At 39.6% G+C, this 14,425-nt stretch overlaps 2 protein-coding genes across 3 annotated transcripts; one reads left to right on the forward strand and one right to left on the reverse strand.

Moving 5' to 3' along the window:
- The first annotated feature begins 2,854 nt into the window (after positions 1–2,854).
- On the forward strand, positions 2,855–5,559 carry LOC122642767. Of its 2 annotated transcripts, none has more exons than XR_006330098.1 (2): positions 2,855–3,073; positions 5,255–5,559. XR_006330098.1 is itself a non-coding variant. In XM_043836346.1 (2 exons), exons 1-2 carry the CDS (start codon positions 2,943–2,945, stop codon positions 5,502–5,504), a joined length of 372 nt encoding a protein of 123 aa, XP_043692281.1. In that variant the 5' UTR covers positions 2,871–2,942; the 3' UTR covers positions 5,505–5,559. The 2 variants fall into 2 exon arrangements, 1 of the variants encoding a protein (XP_043692281.1); XM_043836346.1 differs by having other exon boundaries at positions 2,871–3,073; positions 5,264–5,559.
- Positions 5,560–7,509: 1,950 nt separating this feature from the next.
- On the reverse strand, positions 7,510–13,035 carry LOC122641619. The gene is made up of 3 exons (XM_043834905.1): positions 12,931–13,035; positions 7,978–8,085; positions 7,510–7,849 (listed from the first exon to the last, which is right to left on the reverse strand). The coding sequence occupies exons 1-3, from the start codon at positions 12,991–12,993 to the stop codon at positions 7,631–7,633; spliced, it is 390 nt and encodes a 129-aa protein (XP_043690840.1). The 5' UTR covers positions 12,994–13,035; the 3' UTR covers positions 7,510–7,630.
- Between the last annotated feature and the right edge of the window lie 1,390 nt (positions 13,036–14,425).

Genomic DNA, 14,425 nt, shown 5'->3' on the forward strand with positions numbered 1-14,425 from the left:
ATCCAATAACAAGAATCACCCTTTGTGAGTTACCATTCAATCCACGCCACAATTAGAAATATTGGAATAGATTTGGTATTTGAACTTATTGATCCCTCACCCAGATATGAAACTAGTCATCACTTATGGACCCACTCAATAATATCTTAAAAAGTGAATTTTGTTTGACCCGTTAACTGGGATCAATTTTGTGGTTTGATGTGAATTGCAGAAGCTTCTTCTGAAGTATAATAATGTTTGCTTATATAAAAATATGGCTATTTGAGCCCTTTTGTATGGTTTTGGGGGGGGGGGGGGGGTTGGAAAAGGTTATTTCTCAATATTGATACAAAAATGTTTCTTTAATTTCCCTAATATTGTTCTTTTAAATGGTTGGGGGAGAACAAAGGCAATTACCAAATCCTTCATTTGGCCAAGAGGTAGCCTTGGGTCTTTGTACCTGTGTCATATAGGGCATGGTATTTTTGGGTAGAAGGCATAATTGTATAGATAATGAAACCAAATTACATTAGTTATAGAAGGTGCTAGCTACCATAACCAGTAAGAGTGATGGCCTGTTACCATGTTCTTGGATCAAATCCCACTTTCACCTCTGGTTGGGGAGTGGGGAAGCGAGGTTATCGACAAAAAAAATTTGTCCAAGTCATTCCCCTTTTTCTATGTGAGTTTTAGGAGCTGCAGTGGTGGTTTATTTTGAATAGTAGAAAGGCAAATGTTTGACACCCTCAGCCATTAAACAGAGATACTTCGTTTGCCACTCGAGAGTTGAGTGTTTAAACTTGGACTGATCTATAATTGTTAGGAAAATAGATCACATGTAAGTTTAGCTCATAATTTTGCTCCTTAACTTAGAAGAGGTCTACAGACCCTCACAACGTTGTCATTTTCATTTGGAAGATCAACTTCTGTATTTCTTCGTGTCAAGATAATGGCTTTCTTAATTCCCAAGACCAAATTGTGACATAACGAAGGTTACAAGGTTAGAAAGAGGAGTGCATCCATCTTGCTGAGAAGGTCTCTAGCAGCCCCACTAAGTTGGTTTCGGTAGTAATGAACCTCAACCAAGGTTCTAAAAATGAGATAGCAAACAGTGGAACTGGGCAATTCGAATCAGAATCTATCTACCTCGAATCCAAGTTTTAAAATCTTGAGTCAGCAATGCCTCGATCTGCCATGTTGCTTATATAATAGAAGGGCAATTGTTCTCTGCCTGGGAGCATAGGCTGTGCCAGACACATAGGGCGGCCATCCAGGGGGACGGGGTGGTCATTTTGCCCATCCCTATGTGTCTGGGCATAGGATTTGCCCCTGGCACATAGAACATGTGAGCATAATAGTATTGAGAGGTAAGTATAATCAAGAATAGAGATGGTAAATCATTTATATGAATTTTATTGAAATTCAGAATGGCACAGTTTTTTCTTATTTGACAGAGTTTACTTTATCGGATTGGTCCAAATGTTCTAATGACCAAAAACCCAGTCTGGACCCGGAGCTCCATCTCCTTCATATTCCAAACAGCTTTTATTCATCAGTGTTGGAAGGGGTATCACGAGAGTCATGTTTTCTTCTTCAATGATGGAAACTGGGAATTATAGGATGGTTATTGATCACTACTTTTTAACGTATGTATCCGAAGAGAGGATGAAATAACTCCACAGCACTGGTTTTGATTTTCACCTGATCTGTGCCATGTGGGATGTCGGATGGAGTCCAATTGTTGTGAACAAGTAACTCATAAGTTTCCTTGCTCACCCATTAAGTTTCAATTCAATTGAAGTTGGCTGAGCGGCAAAACAAGGAATATTATCTCCTCCAATTCCCTGCTCGGCCCAGTTCCTCTAGTGTCTGTAATAAGAGAGGGGGGGGGGGTTGTGGATCCCATCAAGGCAGAGTGTTCGGGCAGGGGTAGGGTGGTTATTGTGTCCCCCCTTATTAAAGGCATTGGGGGAACTGGGCTGGGCAGATGGAGGGAACAAAGATCCGGCAAAACAATGCTTTGAAGATCTAGGTCTATAGAGATTAGAGATATGCCTACAGGAGGTTGCTTGCCAATTCATAGTTACCAAAAAATACATGGGTGCAGAAGGGAAAAAGGTAGGACACACCACTCGCATACCATAAGCTAGCGCCCGTTGCATCTATTTCTCTCGTTGTCCCCCTTTGAAATGAGTCCGTTGCCCTTTTCCCCCTTTGAAATGACCCCCTTGTCTTTATATGATGTCCTGTATTACATCCCCATTGGTGTTGCCCACTTGCTTATCGCACTTGGGTGATGTGTTTATCCCTCTCCTTTAGTTGAATTTGATTAAAAAATTGAACATGTGGCCAATCCAAATGTTGTCCTCAGGTACCCAATTGGTGTTGCCCACTTACTTACCGCACGTTGGCAAAGTGCTTATTCCTCTCCTTTAGTTGAATTTGATTCAGGAATTGAACATGTGGCCAATCCAAATGTTGTCCTTATGATCTAAGAGTTAGAGTTACTACATCATCTTACCGCACGGCAACTCACAATTTTTTTTTTTTTTAAGGGAGAGTGGATTCTCTAGCAAACAGCATAGGGGAGTGCACCAAGGAAGTGTGGCAGATCAGTTTCATACAAGAGAGGGCAGCTTACATTTCATGTGAGAGAGAGAGAGAGAGAGACCAGACAGCCATTAGTCGAGGAATTGGATCGGAATCAGATTGTCATTTCGGGCATTTCCGATCATATCGGATTGGAATCGGCTGGATCTAAATCCCAATGCAAAACATCGGCCGATTCTGGTCGAACCGACTTGAACCATGGTCAAGTGAGCTTATTTTGCACAGATACCCATTTCACCATTTGGCCCTCGCTACTCTCCTCTACTCGCCAGTCGCCACAGGTTGCATTTTATTATCTCTGTAATTACCACTTGAGTTACCACTAAAAGGGATATCAGGGATTCAGGGGAAGCATGGCGACCCTCTCTTCCTTCTCCCTTCCTAAACTCCTTCCGGATTTCCGACGCTCAAATTCCATAGCTAAAATCCCCGCCATCTCGGTTTCCGGAATCGGCACCAATAGTCCATTCCATACACGATTCAGGTACTTTTTTAACCTCTGCGATCTCTTCTCTTCCAAGGGTTCTCCTTTGAAGTTGTATTTCAGTGTTTTATGTTCTAAATTTGAGTCCAAATTATTTGTTTTCGCTGTTCTCTTGGTAAAACTACGACCTTCAATGTTCACCTTTTGATCTGATATCTACGGTGTGGCTGGAAGTTTTAGTTCTTACTTCATAGATTTCATGGAACAAATTTTCATCAGTCAATGCAATGTTGGATTCACATGTACCCACAAGTGAATCACAACAATGTAGCACCGAAATTTCGAATAAGCAATGAAGTCAGTGTTAGGGATGATTTCTTCAGAGATTTCGTTTAGGCCTGATCTTTGGTTTGTTGATATGACTCATATGTTATGACTTTGATAAATGCGTCGCCTGCCGCCTGCATGTTCAATTGTTCATACTTAGTTAGGCTGCTAAGTTGATTTACTCACTTTTATTCTTTATTATGTAAAGAACATGCCAATACCATCCGAATTAAATTTCATCATATCTACTATTGGTGTTACTCTCCTCATATGAATTCATTTCTGATTATTTATTTCCTAATATTGATTCCCATCCATCTCCGCATCCTGATCTCAGTCATTACGCATTTTATGTGTACGTTATTTTTAGCTAATCTTAAAACTGTCTTGTAAAATTTTCCCCTTTCAATTTTAATGGCATATGCATCTGCTGATCACAGTTGAGACAGCACTCCGAAAGTGCTTTTCCACTTCATCCCCCCAGTGGTAATCCGTAATCCTATGGGGAACCAAGATAATGAATATGGGCATTTTGTGTTATGTAGTTCTTCTTCATCAATAATTACTATCCTCTGGTGTTTCCTCTGATATTTAGTAAATTTGTACTCTATGTATTTGTTTTAGCTTGGCTTATCTGAAAAATTGTTTTCTATTATCTTGGTTGGACCATCCATATGGGGGAGATTGAAAAGTATATACCCATATTGCTTAGAGTGGATGGATAAAGTGGAGAGGTGTTTCTAAAGTGTCATGTGATCAACACATAAGGTTAAGTATAAGCAAAAAAATTTAAGCCACTATAGGACATGATATGCATATGGAGTAAACAAGTGGCAATCAAGAAACAATACACACTTAGGAGTGTAACTGAGATGGATGAGTGGCAAGACCAAATTGGGTAGCCTTGATGACACAGATAGGGAAGAAAAAATATATTCATGAAAGATTAGTAATGTGTGCGGAGCTATATGTTTTAAGTGTGGAACAAGTGGCAGAATGGACTGATATATCCAACTCCAAATGGTTCAGATAAGAGTTTGTTGAATTGAGTTCGAGTGAAAATAGTAGGGCTGTTTTAAGGGGAAATTTTGCCTAGCTATGTTTAAAGGTCCATTGGACCAGGTGACCAGATTGGGGTCTGACCATTTGGATTTTGGATCGTCAACGGATAAATGCCCTACAGTCCAAAGTTCTTAGGGAATTTTTGAACCATTCCTCTAGTTCTGCAGATCGTTCAGATTGCCTGCATGGTGCCTGAAGAGTCTGATGCTAGTTTTGGAAGGAAAAAAATGCTGCCAAGAACTGAACAGTTAAACATTTAGGTTTCCCTTTAAAAAAAAAAAGTAAAGGTTGATGGTCTTCATTATTGTTTATCGTATCCATAGTTGTCACGGGATCTAGACAACCCAAGGTGTTGGAGGGGGGGCTTAAACATCAAGGCACCCTTCCAGCAAAGGGCGCCTGGATGCCTAGCCGTAGGTGACGCTGTTACAACTATGATCATATCTCCTGAAATGGTCCTCTAGTTACATGACTGCACAGGCTATTTCTCGAGAATTGAGAGCTTAAAGGTTAATTTTACCATTTAACAGAGAAAAATTGCATTGCCATTCTGGGCACCCCCCTGATGTAGAAAGGTATACCTGTGTTTGCTTCCAATTTCACATTCTCTGCTTGGTCTTACCAAAGAAAGGTAGCAGAACCCTAGTTGTCACATCTGAGGAAAAGAGTGAACTAACAAAGAAGTGATTAACCTAAAGGCTTGCAACCTCTCCTCTTGGATTTTCATGTTTGTTATCGTGGATGTAGTCATGTTCTGTGCCTACTGACTATATTATCCTGCTATGTAGATGAATATGATTGATTGGTGAAACAATTCAGTCTTCCATATGGTTTAATCCCTTACCATAATAGTTATTTCAGGTATGAGAAAGGCTCAAGATCGGGAATGAAGCAGAGGCTGTGTACAGTGTTTGCTTCAGACACCAATCCATCAGGCGAAGATTCCCCTAAAAATAAAGCAAAGGGGAGCGAAGATGCAAAAGGCCCTCCTTTCCTTACCATTTTGGCAGGTTTTGTTGCCTTTTTGGTCATATTTTGGATTGTAGGATCAATTGTTACGTGGCTTATTGGTTTAATTGTCAATGTGCCTAAATTAAAATAGTGCCAACATTACTTTTTCACTTCCTTGTAGAATGGCTTAAACAGAGAGATTCTATCGTCATGAAATGTACAATCACAGTTAGCAATTTTCATCCCAATATTTTCAAGGCTTCTTTCAGTAGTATTAATCTTTTCTAAATCTCAAGATTGCTACTATCTGCTGCAGTGAGAAAATACCAAAATTTTACCAAAAAAAAAAAAGAGAGAAAACACCAAAACAGGTAGCTTGTTTCTATATCTCACATGGTTTGTCTGAGTTGGTAAACCAGTCAACCAAGCGATCCTCCTAGTGTTGTTCTTTTCTCCTTATGGGTCAGGCTTGGATGTGCTTCTTGATTCATGGGTTTGGTTGAGGCTGAAAATGTTTCGATCTATGGATCTATTTTAATATCATGTTTTAAGCATAGTTTTCATTTTGAAACTGGATGTTGAACCATGGTCCAGGTCCAGGTCCTGTTGTTGGTTTGACTGCCAGTTTTTAGCAAAAACCGAAGGTCTGACTGAAAGCCAGTACTGTTTTGATGTCAATTTATGGTTTAACCTGGTCAGGTTGATGGTCCTGTCTTGTTTTAAAAACTAAGTATTAAGTCAGCTTTTTATGTAATTTTAAGCGTTTTGTGGTTAGGTGATTTCTGAGGTAACCTATTGTAGGCCTTACTTTTTATAACTCAGTTGATTCGAACAATGCGGGGCTACAGGATACTCTAAATTCTTGAGGCCTTGCAGGCTGTGGTTGCTAGCATGAGATAGCAAGAAGAGACCCATGGTGGGGCGCACAGCAGTTGTCACACGACTCACACCCTTTGTTGGAGTCCATTCATTCCCTTATTCGTTTAGGGGAAAAAAGGACGGAGTTTTCCTCCACCCATGGTGAATGGGATCCCATTCACTGCGGGAGCGGGAGAGGGCATCATGAGGGTTTTTTGGGAAAAATATTAAAACCCTATTAAGGTTGAGGAAAACTTTGTCAGTGAGAAAAAAAGAGTAAAAACCCAATAACCAGTTTTCAGAGATTGGAATTGGTTGCCGCCGATTCTAATCTGAATCTGCCAGAATAGGCTAAGGATTAGCAGGTATCAGCCAAAAAATGCTAGAAACTCCTATCTGAATCTGTCGGTTGGAATCCGGATCAGTCTCTGTTGATCCCGATTTCGTAAAATCTGCCAATGACTCCTCTTCAGGATATGAAATCTCAAGTATCAGCAGTCACTGAACCCAGATTGTTCCCTTGGACAGCAATGAAATGGGAAGAACAATTTCCTATTGAGCTAGCCAGCTAGGTGCTTGAAACCTATTAAACGGATTGTAGCTGAGATCTAGAATCCTAAGCTTCTTGTTTTGGTTGCCCGAGTCCACAAGAAGGTTCAAGTGGAATCGGCAACAGAATCGGTCTCTATAGTATCTGATTCAGCAGCCTCAACCTAGAAATAACCCAATTTTTTGAATTGGGAATTGGATTCATCTGATTCGACCGGATCCGATTCCAATTGCTCAAACAAAAGTCACACCTACGGCTTGAAATAAATCATCCAAGGTCCTACGGTCTCTCACAAACGATTCATAATTGAACGATTGACATGCATCAGGTTTCACGTTTCACTTTGTTTGGATGATTGAAATTATCATAATTAACCATGCACATTGTGACATCGCTCTCAAGAGATTGTAAACTTGAAAGACTATTAGAAGTTTCTGGGGAGTAGGGTACTAGCAAAAATGCCCTTAAAATCAGGACTCAGGACCAATTTTTAACTGCGTCATCGTTGCCGAGTAGTCAAGATCGATATTTTTGGTTCATTACTAAGCAGAAGAATGATACAAGCAGAACTTTGTAATTTCCAAAATTCCAGTTTCTTCCTGTGAGACTACAGCATTGGCCTCCATCTTTGGTCATACATGGAATTGGGATTAGAGTGGGAATCTACTACTGAAGCAAAATAAAAGAGCAGTATGGAAACATAGTAATTGAAAGATAACATATTGAAATTGTTAATTGTAAGTTGTAACACATAAATGTCTTTTTCTTGAGACAAGGGGCAGTAAAAGAGAAAGAAAATAGAAGAATGATTTATAAAACAAAGGAAAAAGAAAGGAACACAAGAAAGTGAAACGAGTGTTTAAGAATCACTATGGTTTCTTCCCTTGGTTTCCGCAGTTATCATCTTCAGTGGGCACCATAAAAGTACGTCTTTCATCAGAAGTAGCTGTGATGACCGGCATCCATACATCGGAAGTACTACTCAAAAGAGACTGCACCTGAGGGTCTGAAGCCATGGTTGAGGATATCATCTCATCTACATCATCTAACTTTGCTGATAATTTGTCCAACTCCTTTGCTATTTCCAGCTAAAAAGAAATGGTACCACAAGAAGCAAATCACATATGTGAGGATATTAAACCTTAAAAAGACCATGAGGGCTTTTGGGGGGGGGGGGGGGAGATCTTCCACCAAAGAAATGGCTCCAAAGACCTACCTCATCAAGATGCTCAGATGGCTTTGATGGCACTTTGGTAACCTCTAATCCAAGTGCTTCGATTTTTGCACGCAATTCAACTTCTTCTTGATTGGTTAATGACTCTACCTAAAGAAACATATCCCATTAAACAACTACAGCAAACAAGCCTTCAGATTAATTGTCCTGAAGAACAACATCAAACAGTGAACTGGTGGCAGATAGCAAAATCAGTATGAAGTCCAAGAAAAGAAACAAATAAATTTAAGGTAACTAACTACTCATCGGTTTGACAATAAGGACAATGCAGTTCTATGCCTGTTTCCTTTACTTTGAATTGGCGGTTCACTGGATTCTGTGAACTATTAAATTGGTTAGCCAGAGGAGTTGCGCCTGGATATAATCCAAGTCCTCTAGGAATTGGATCTGTGTTACAGTCGAATCTAAGGATACAGAAAGACAATATGAATCAGCCAATTGTCTACAGGTACACGGGCACATCATTCATCAAATTGTATAAAGTATCCAAGAATCAAGCAAGTTTGAAGTCTAGATGCTTTGTAATGAAATAACAAATGCTGGAAATATCTAACAGCAAAAGGATGCAATTATGAACTTGCAACATGTTGAGAACAAAAGATTTACACACTAAAATCTGTAATTGATAAGGTTAGAAGGGCAATGGAACTGCTACTTAATCATTTTGTATTTGTACCAAAACAAATCATAATATATGTTGGGTGTCTGTCCAACTAAAAGGTGCATACCCAATCCACAAAATTCCAAATCAAAATACCAAGTACAGATTTAGATGATCTATGCCAGACCCATAGGTATGCTGTGTTGTGTCTAACATCGGAACTGTGGGTGAAATGAGGCATAACACATCCTATGAGAAGGGAAAACTGTTTGGATATCAAACTAGCGCTGTCCAAATTCCTGATTCTAGACAAGCACGCTTTAGATAAAATCTTACCAGTAGTTCTGTGATTGGAGCCTCAGACTCATCCTTCATTTCCAGTTTTCCCTTTTTTTTATGTTTTTTCCTTTTACCTTTTTCTCTTTTATTTATTTATTTATTTATTTTTGTGGGGGGGGGGGGATTACCTAAGGAGAAAGAAAAACAAAATATGAAAACACAAAACAGGTCAAGAAGAAACCTGGCGGTACACCACCCCCTCCCTTCCCACCCAAAAAAACAAAAAAAAAAATAGAACCCAGCTGCCAACCCCATCAAATTCCACTCCCCTCCTCAAAACCAAAGCAATATCAAGAGTAACATAAGGGCCCATGCCCTTTCAACCTACTCCCCTTCCACAATCTCATCTATCCATCTCTTGATGCCTTCCTACTGCCTTTCTTGGAAATTGACATGTAATCTTCCACCAGCTCAATTAGTATTTGTGAAGTCTCACCCTCCATCCTAATCTCTATCCTTCAAACTTCTTGAAATGATCAACCATGTTTATTGACAAGGGAATTGCATTCCTAATTGATGTACTCACCTTGACAGTATGCGCTATACATTCTTCCTAATTGCTTCTACATGATCAACCATCCTCACTTCACGGAATACCAGCTTCTACATGAACCACTTGACCAACTTGCTTTTCGAATGCTGATATCACATACCTGGGTTAAAAAACTACCCCACCTTCCCTGCAAACCTTAATGTCGCCCACTTGCTACCCTTTCAAGCTTGGTGTGCACAAAGGTACACGACAAAAGGGGGGTGGGGGGGGGGGGGGAAGGTGTGGGAACTCCTCTTGAATAAGAATGAAATCCCAGCAAAGAATTATTTTTAACTATAAGAATGTGCAGAAAACTTTCCTTAGGTACTCTAGGTTCTAGCACTAGACTATGAGGGCACAAAAGAGGCCTTAGGACAATTAACTGAGGGTGTGGGTGCAATTGAAGGTAAGATTAACTACATTTTAGGCACCACTATCTAGGTAATTGTATGGGTGCTAACCTGTGCAAGGGAAAACAAGCAACTATTCAACGCTTCTAGTTCACTACATCAGGCTGAAGAAAGAAATATTGTCACTTATGATGGTAATATAACTCATGTGGAAGGAAAGATACCAAGTCCATGCAAAGTGCACTGGGAGATTGTAACGACCCAGCCCCTCTCTTGGCATAATATTGTCCGCTTTGTCCCAATGGGCCACGGCTTTAAAACACATCATACCAAGTAGAGGAGGCTACTCTTTATCAATAGCTCAGGATCTCCCTCCCTAGCTGATGTGGGACTAAGTTTGCAATCTCTCACCGATCTCCCAAACCCCCTGGAACTAAGTCGTCTCTTGGTGGGGACCCCTCAAAGATCTCCCAGGTGGGCCGGTACTATGTCGTCTCTTGGGTGTCACAGAGATTATCCAATTAGAGTGGGATATCAACGATAAAAGTACAGCAACTACTCTTGTTCAACTTTCTTATGTTGATGGTAGTCATTGTACATAGGAAAGCACCAAAAAGTTTGCAAGCTTGTGAAACTTGATCTTGAAGGGGATTAAAACCAAGATCATTCCATTGACTGGTTACATACTTAGATAGCATACTTATTGCCACAGCTCACAAATGAAAGGAAAATTGAAAATACAATGTGGGATTGAAAAAAAGGAAAGAAGTAACACTCATATGATGGATTAAGCAGTAGGAAATTTAAGAAGTAAGAAACTGCTTTCTTTCTACAGATTATTGGTAATGGTACACCACCAGTTTACAGCATCTGGTTGTGGAATGTGGACAGGAAGTTAGGAGAAAAGGTGATAAATGGTTAAGATGTGGCTGAGCATGTTGGTGATCTTTCAAGTGTCCTACTAAGAATCTTTCACAAGTTGTCATCAAGAAGGAATTAAAGAATGAAGAGGTCCAGTAAGTTGATCCAAATGCTGATGAACAGAAGATAGACATTTGGAAAGTGATTTCCATGACTTTGAATCTTTAGTGGTGATTAAAACAACTGAAGAAGGGGCTTGCTATAGTTGCTAGGTATTTTGATTTACAGTCACTTTGGTGGACAGATTTGTGTTGCCCACTGGACACATCCCAGCTCTTCCCGTGAGAGGCTGAAATCCTGCAGAATGGAACCTTCTAACACTAAGAATTAACAAGATATTCTACTCTGTTCCTGCAAAATACAGTTCTTCTAAACCTTGTGTATTCTGAGATATAAACTAATCAACTCAGCTTTCTTTCTATCCATTGGTGCCCCTACAGTTCTGTCCAACTGCCCACTTCCACTCCACTCAACAACTCAGTTGAGACTAAAACCAGGCAAAGGAGTCCAACCACAGCTACATAGCCCATCTGGCAATTTAAGAATGTGCTTGAAAGACTCATTCTGTCTAATGGAATATGGATGATCATTGGCACACGCACTACTTGAGTTTTCCTACACTTGATTACTGAAAAATATATTTCTTCGACAGAACTTAAGAAACAATATAAGATTCCAGAATTAAGTGCTCCTTCTCAATCTCCATTGCTTCAAATCTGCAAAGCGCTCAATGAGACTTAATCCATCCTAAAAACTAGAGGATGCAGAGATCTGCATCAGGTTTACTGAAGCAACAGATACCCTCATTTCCTTAACACTGGAGCGTCAATTGTATATGTTTATGCCGATGGCATCACTATGAAATGCAAATGACATTTTTGAAAAGTAAATTTCACTGGCATACGAGCTTGTTATGTTACTTTTGTTGGTCTTGAGATTGCATCTATCTTTATTCTGTGCCTGTGAACCATATAGCTGGACATTTCTAGGGGAGTGGAGATGGTTTTTAATGTATGTAGTATGGTATTGAGGCTCCAAATCAGTTTATCTTTTCTGCAACACACTTATGATTCTGATTTTCCCAATCCGCAAAACTACAAGATATTCACTTCTTTCTTTCATTATATTAAGTGTTGATTCTTGGGTAGCCAATTGCCAATAGAGCTCAGAATCTGACCATATTTCTCTTCCCCATGTTATAAGACTCAAAACAATATGACGTCATGAAAGCTTTGCACTCAATGTTTTAACATATAAGCACCAAATTAGATGAACACCTTTGGAATAAATGGTAAAGAACACGTCCATATAAGAATGAAAGCAAGTTGTTTACTTAACCAGAGAAACACATCTCAAAACAATCCATAACCTAGCATGAATCAATTCATTCCCTGCAAAACATCCTAACCATGCCCCTAAGGTAGTTATCATGAGGCACTCACTGAACAATCTAATTCTTGACCTGATTGAATTGCAAAAACTGGAAACAATCTGCGTCATTCGTGATAATTAGATTAGTAGTTTAGTCCATGGCTAGGTTTAAGTATCTTCAGACTGCTTTAACTGGGACCATGTAATCCATCCAATTCCACCCCAACAACCCTCTCCCCCCCTCCCCCCCCCAAAAAAAAAAGAAAAGGGAACAATGAATGCAGCCAAAACCTTGAGCGAAGAAGCATGTAAATATATATTTCTAACGAGTTTGAATCAATTTTGCTTAATCACATGTAGTATAAGGAAGGAAGTGACTTCCTGGAACAAACAAAGAATGAAGCAAAAAAACCAAAATTGCAAAACCAGCAATTCAGACAAATGCAACGAAGAACCTCAGGAATTGAATCCGAACAATTCGATTTCCTCTCAAACGATCTCTAGTACTTCGTAAATGGAACACTCAGATCCTAGATTTCATACACAATATAAGATAGATGTTTCCTGTCCTTGAACAAAACTCCAAATTCCTGATTTATATCTAGAAAAGCAGAATGATTAAGACCTAAACGAAACCAGCAAAGAAACACCATGCCCAGATACGGGCTAAAATTTTTGTTACTCCCAGAATTATTGAACTTCAAATTCGCAGAAGAAAAATATAAAAGGAATTGAGAATCAGATATAAACTCGTAAACACAAAAAGCTAAGCCGGGCAGAGAAAAAAAAAATTTACAAAGACTAATAGAGTACGTGGGTACCTCCTGAAGGAGATGAGAGAGGAGCTGAAAGAGCTGAGCATCTGCTTTCCCTACTTCAGCCATGGCCGGATTGCCCACTGCTAGTTGATTCAGCTTCTTGATCGGTGATTTTAAGAGCAAATTACATGCACCCCGTTAGGGTGTGTTTGGTTGCGTAAATATGTGGAATAAATATGATATTTTAAAGAGTAAATTACTCAAAAAACCCCTTGTAGTTTGAAACAATATCAAAACACCCCTCCTAGGTAAACTGTTTAGTTGTAGTTAAACTTTTCAAAAATTCTATTTTACCTTTCAATTTTTTTCATGGACCATTTTACCCTTGTGAGACATAAGGGTAGCCCAAACCCTTCTCCCCCAAATAACGTTCCAAACCCATCTCTCTCCCTATCCCTTTCTTCTCCGGCAAATGGCGAAGAAATAAATCATCGCTACTGCTGCACCATTAGCAGATTGAATGAGCCAAAGACAAAACAAACCTAGTTAATACCCAAAAAAAACCTCCTTTGTTATCGTTAAACTCAGTTGAAATAACGGAAGGACCTGAATTTCTGTATAGGGAATTTGAGGGTTTTGTCTTCCATCTTAGAGTGAGAGCAGATCAAGCAGTTTCAATGACTGAAACTCTAGGGTTCATCACAGCCATTTAGCTAACAAACTCGCTATCTGTTCTTAGTCTTAGATGAGTTTAACTTGCAGAGAGGAGTGCCTCTTAGCTTAATCAATTGAGATAACAGAGAGAGGTTCTTCTTTTTGTTGGGTTTCCATTTTGTCTTGCATTTCTGAGTTCTTCACCTTTCTTGGTTGTGTTATTAGGGGTAGAAATCTAGGATTAATTAGGTTTTTAGGCTCAAAATAGTCTTATTATTATATGCATTAGTGAAAACTGAAAGCAAGGTTTAAAATCATAAATCGGGCACGGTTCGCTTCAATTGATCTAATCTAGGTTGGAATTCGTCTTTGGCTCGTTCGATTTGTTAACCGGTGGGAATGGTTACAAGGGTGGGTGGTTCAAGCCATGGCAATGGCAGTGGTTCTAGTCAAGCAAAGTAGTAGAAGGTTCGACAGTGAACAATTCGAATTCTTGCCATTAATAGCAAAAACCAGCTGTTAGAACACGCAAGGGTTTTTGTCAAATCCAAATCCGTCCCTATACAGATCTCTAGAACACGATTGAATCAAAATAAACAGGGAAAGCAAAATGTACCTGGCACCCACGTATGCTGATGAAGAACAGATAAGAACGCCTCCATAAGTAGCATCGATCTGTCAAAGAATGAATGCAATCCGCGATGGGGATCTTCTGCCGTCTCCTAAACTCTCCCACAGCTCCCTTTTTTGTGGAGAAAAGAGAAAAGAAAATAGTAATTGCTGGGACCCCTCATCATTAGTATTTATAATACTCACCAACCCTAACCCACTTCCACAATGGGCCAGGCTGGTCCGGTCCATCTCAATAAAATAGTAGCAGCCACGTCAGCCCTTGTATTTCTTG

Source organism: Telopea speciosissima, chromosome 10 (genome assembly GCF_018873765.1).
Source record: "Telopea speciosissima isolate NSW1024214 ecotype Mountain lineage chromosome 10, Tspe_v1, whole genome shotgun sequence".
Taxonomy (NCBI): domain Eukaryota; kingdom Viridiplantae; phylum Streptophyta; class Magnoliopsida; order Proteales; family Proteaceae; genus Telopea; species Telopea speciosissima.

Coding starts and splice junctions, on each gene's coding strand:
- LOC122642767 (XM_043836346.1), top strand. CDS start 2,943: ATGGCGACCCTCTCTTCCTTCTCCCTTCCTAAACTCCTTCCGGATTTC. Junction 3,074..5,263: donor CCATTCCATACACGATTCAG/GTACTTTTTTAA, acceptor TAGTTATTTCAG/GTATGAGAAAGGCTCAAGAT.
- LOC122641619 (XM_043834905.1), bottom strand. CDS start 12,993: ATGGCTGAAGTAGGGAAAGCAGATGCTCAGCTCTTTCAGCTCCTCTCT. Junction 8,086..12,930: donor TCTCTCATCTCCTTCAGGAG/GTACCCACGTAC, acceptor ATGTTTCTTTAG/GTAGAGTCATTAACCAATCA. Junction 7,850..7,977: donor CATCTGAGCATCTTGATGAG/GTAGGTCTTTGG, acceptor ATTTCTTTTTAG/CTGGAAATAGCAAAGGAGTT.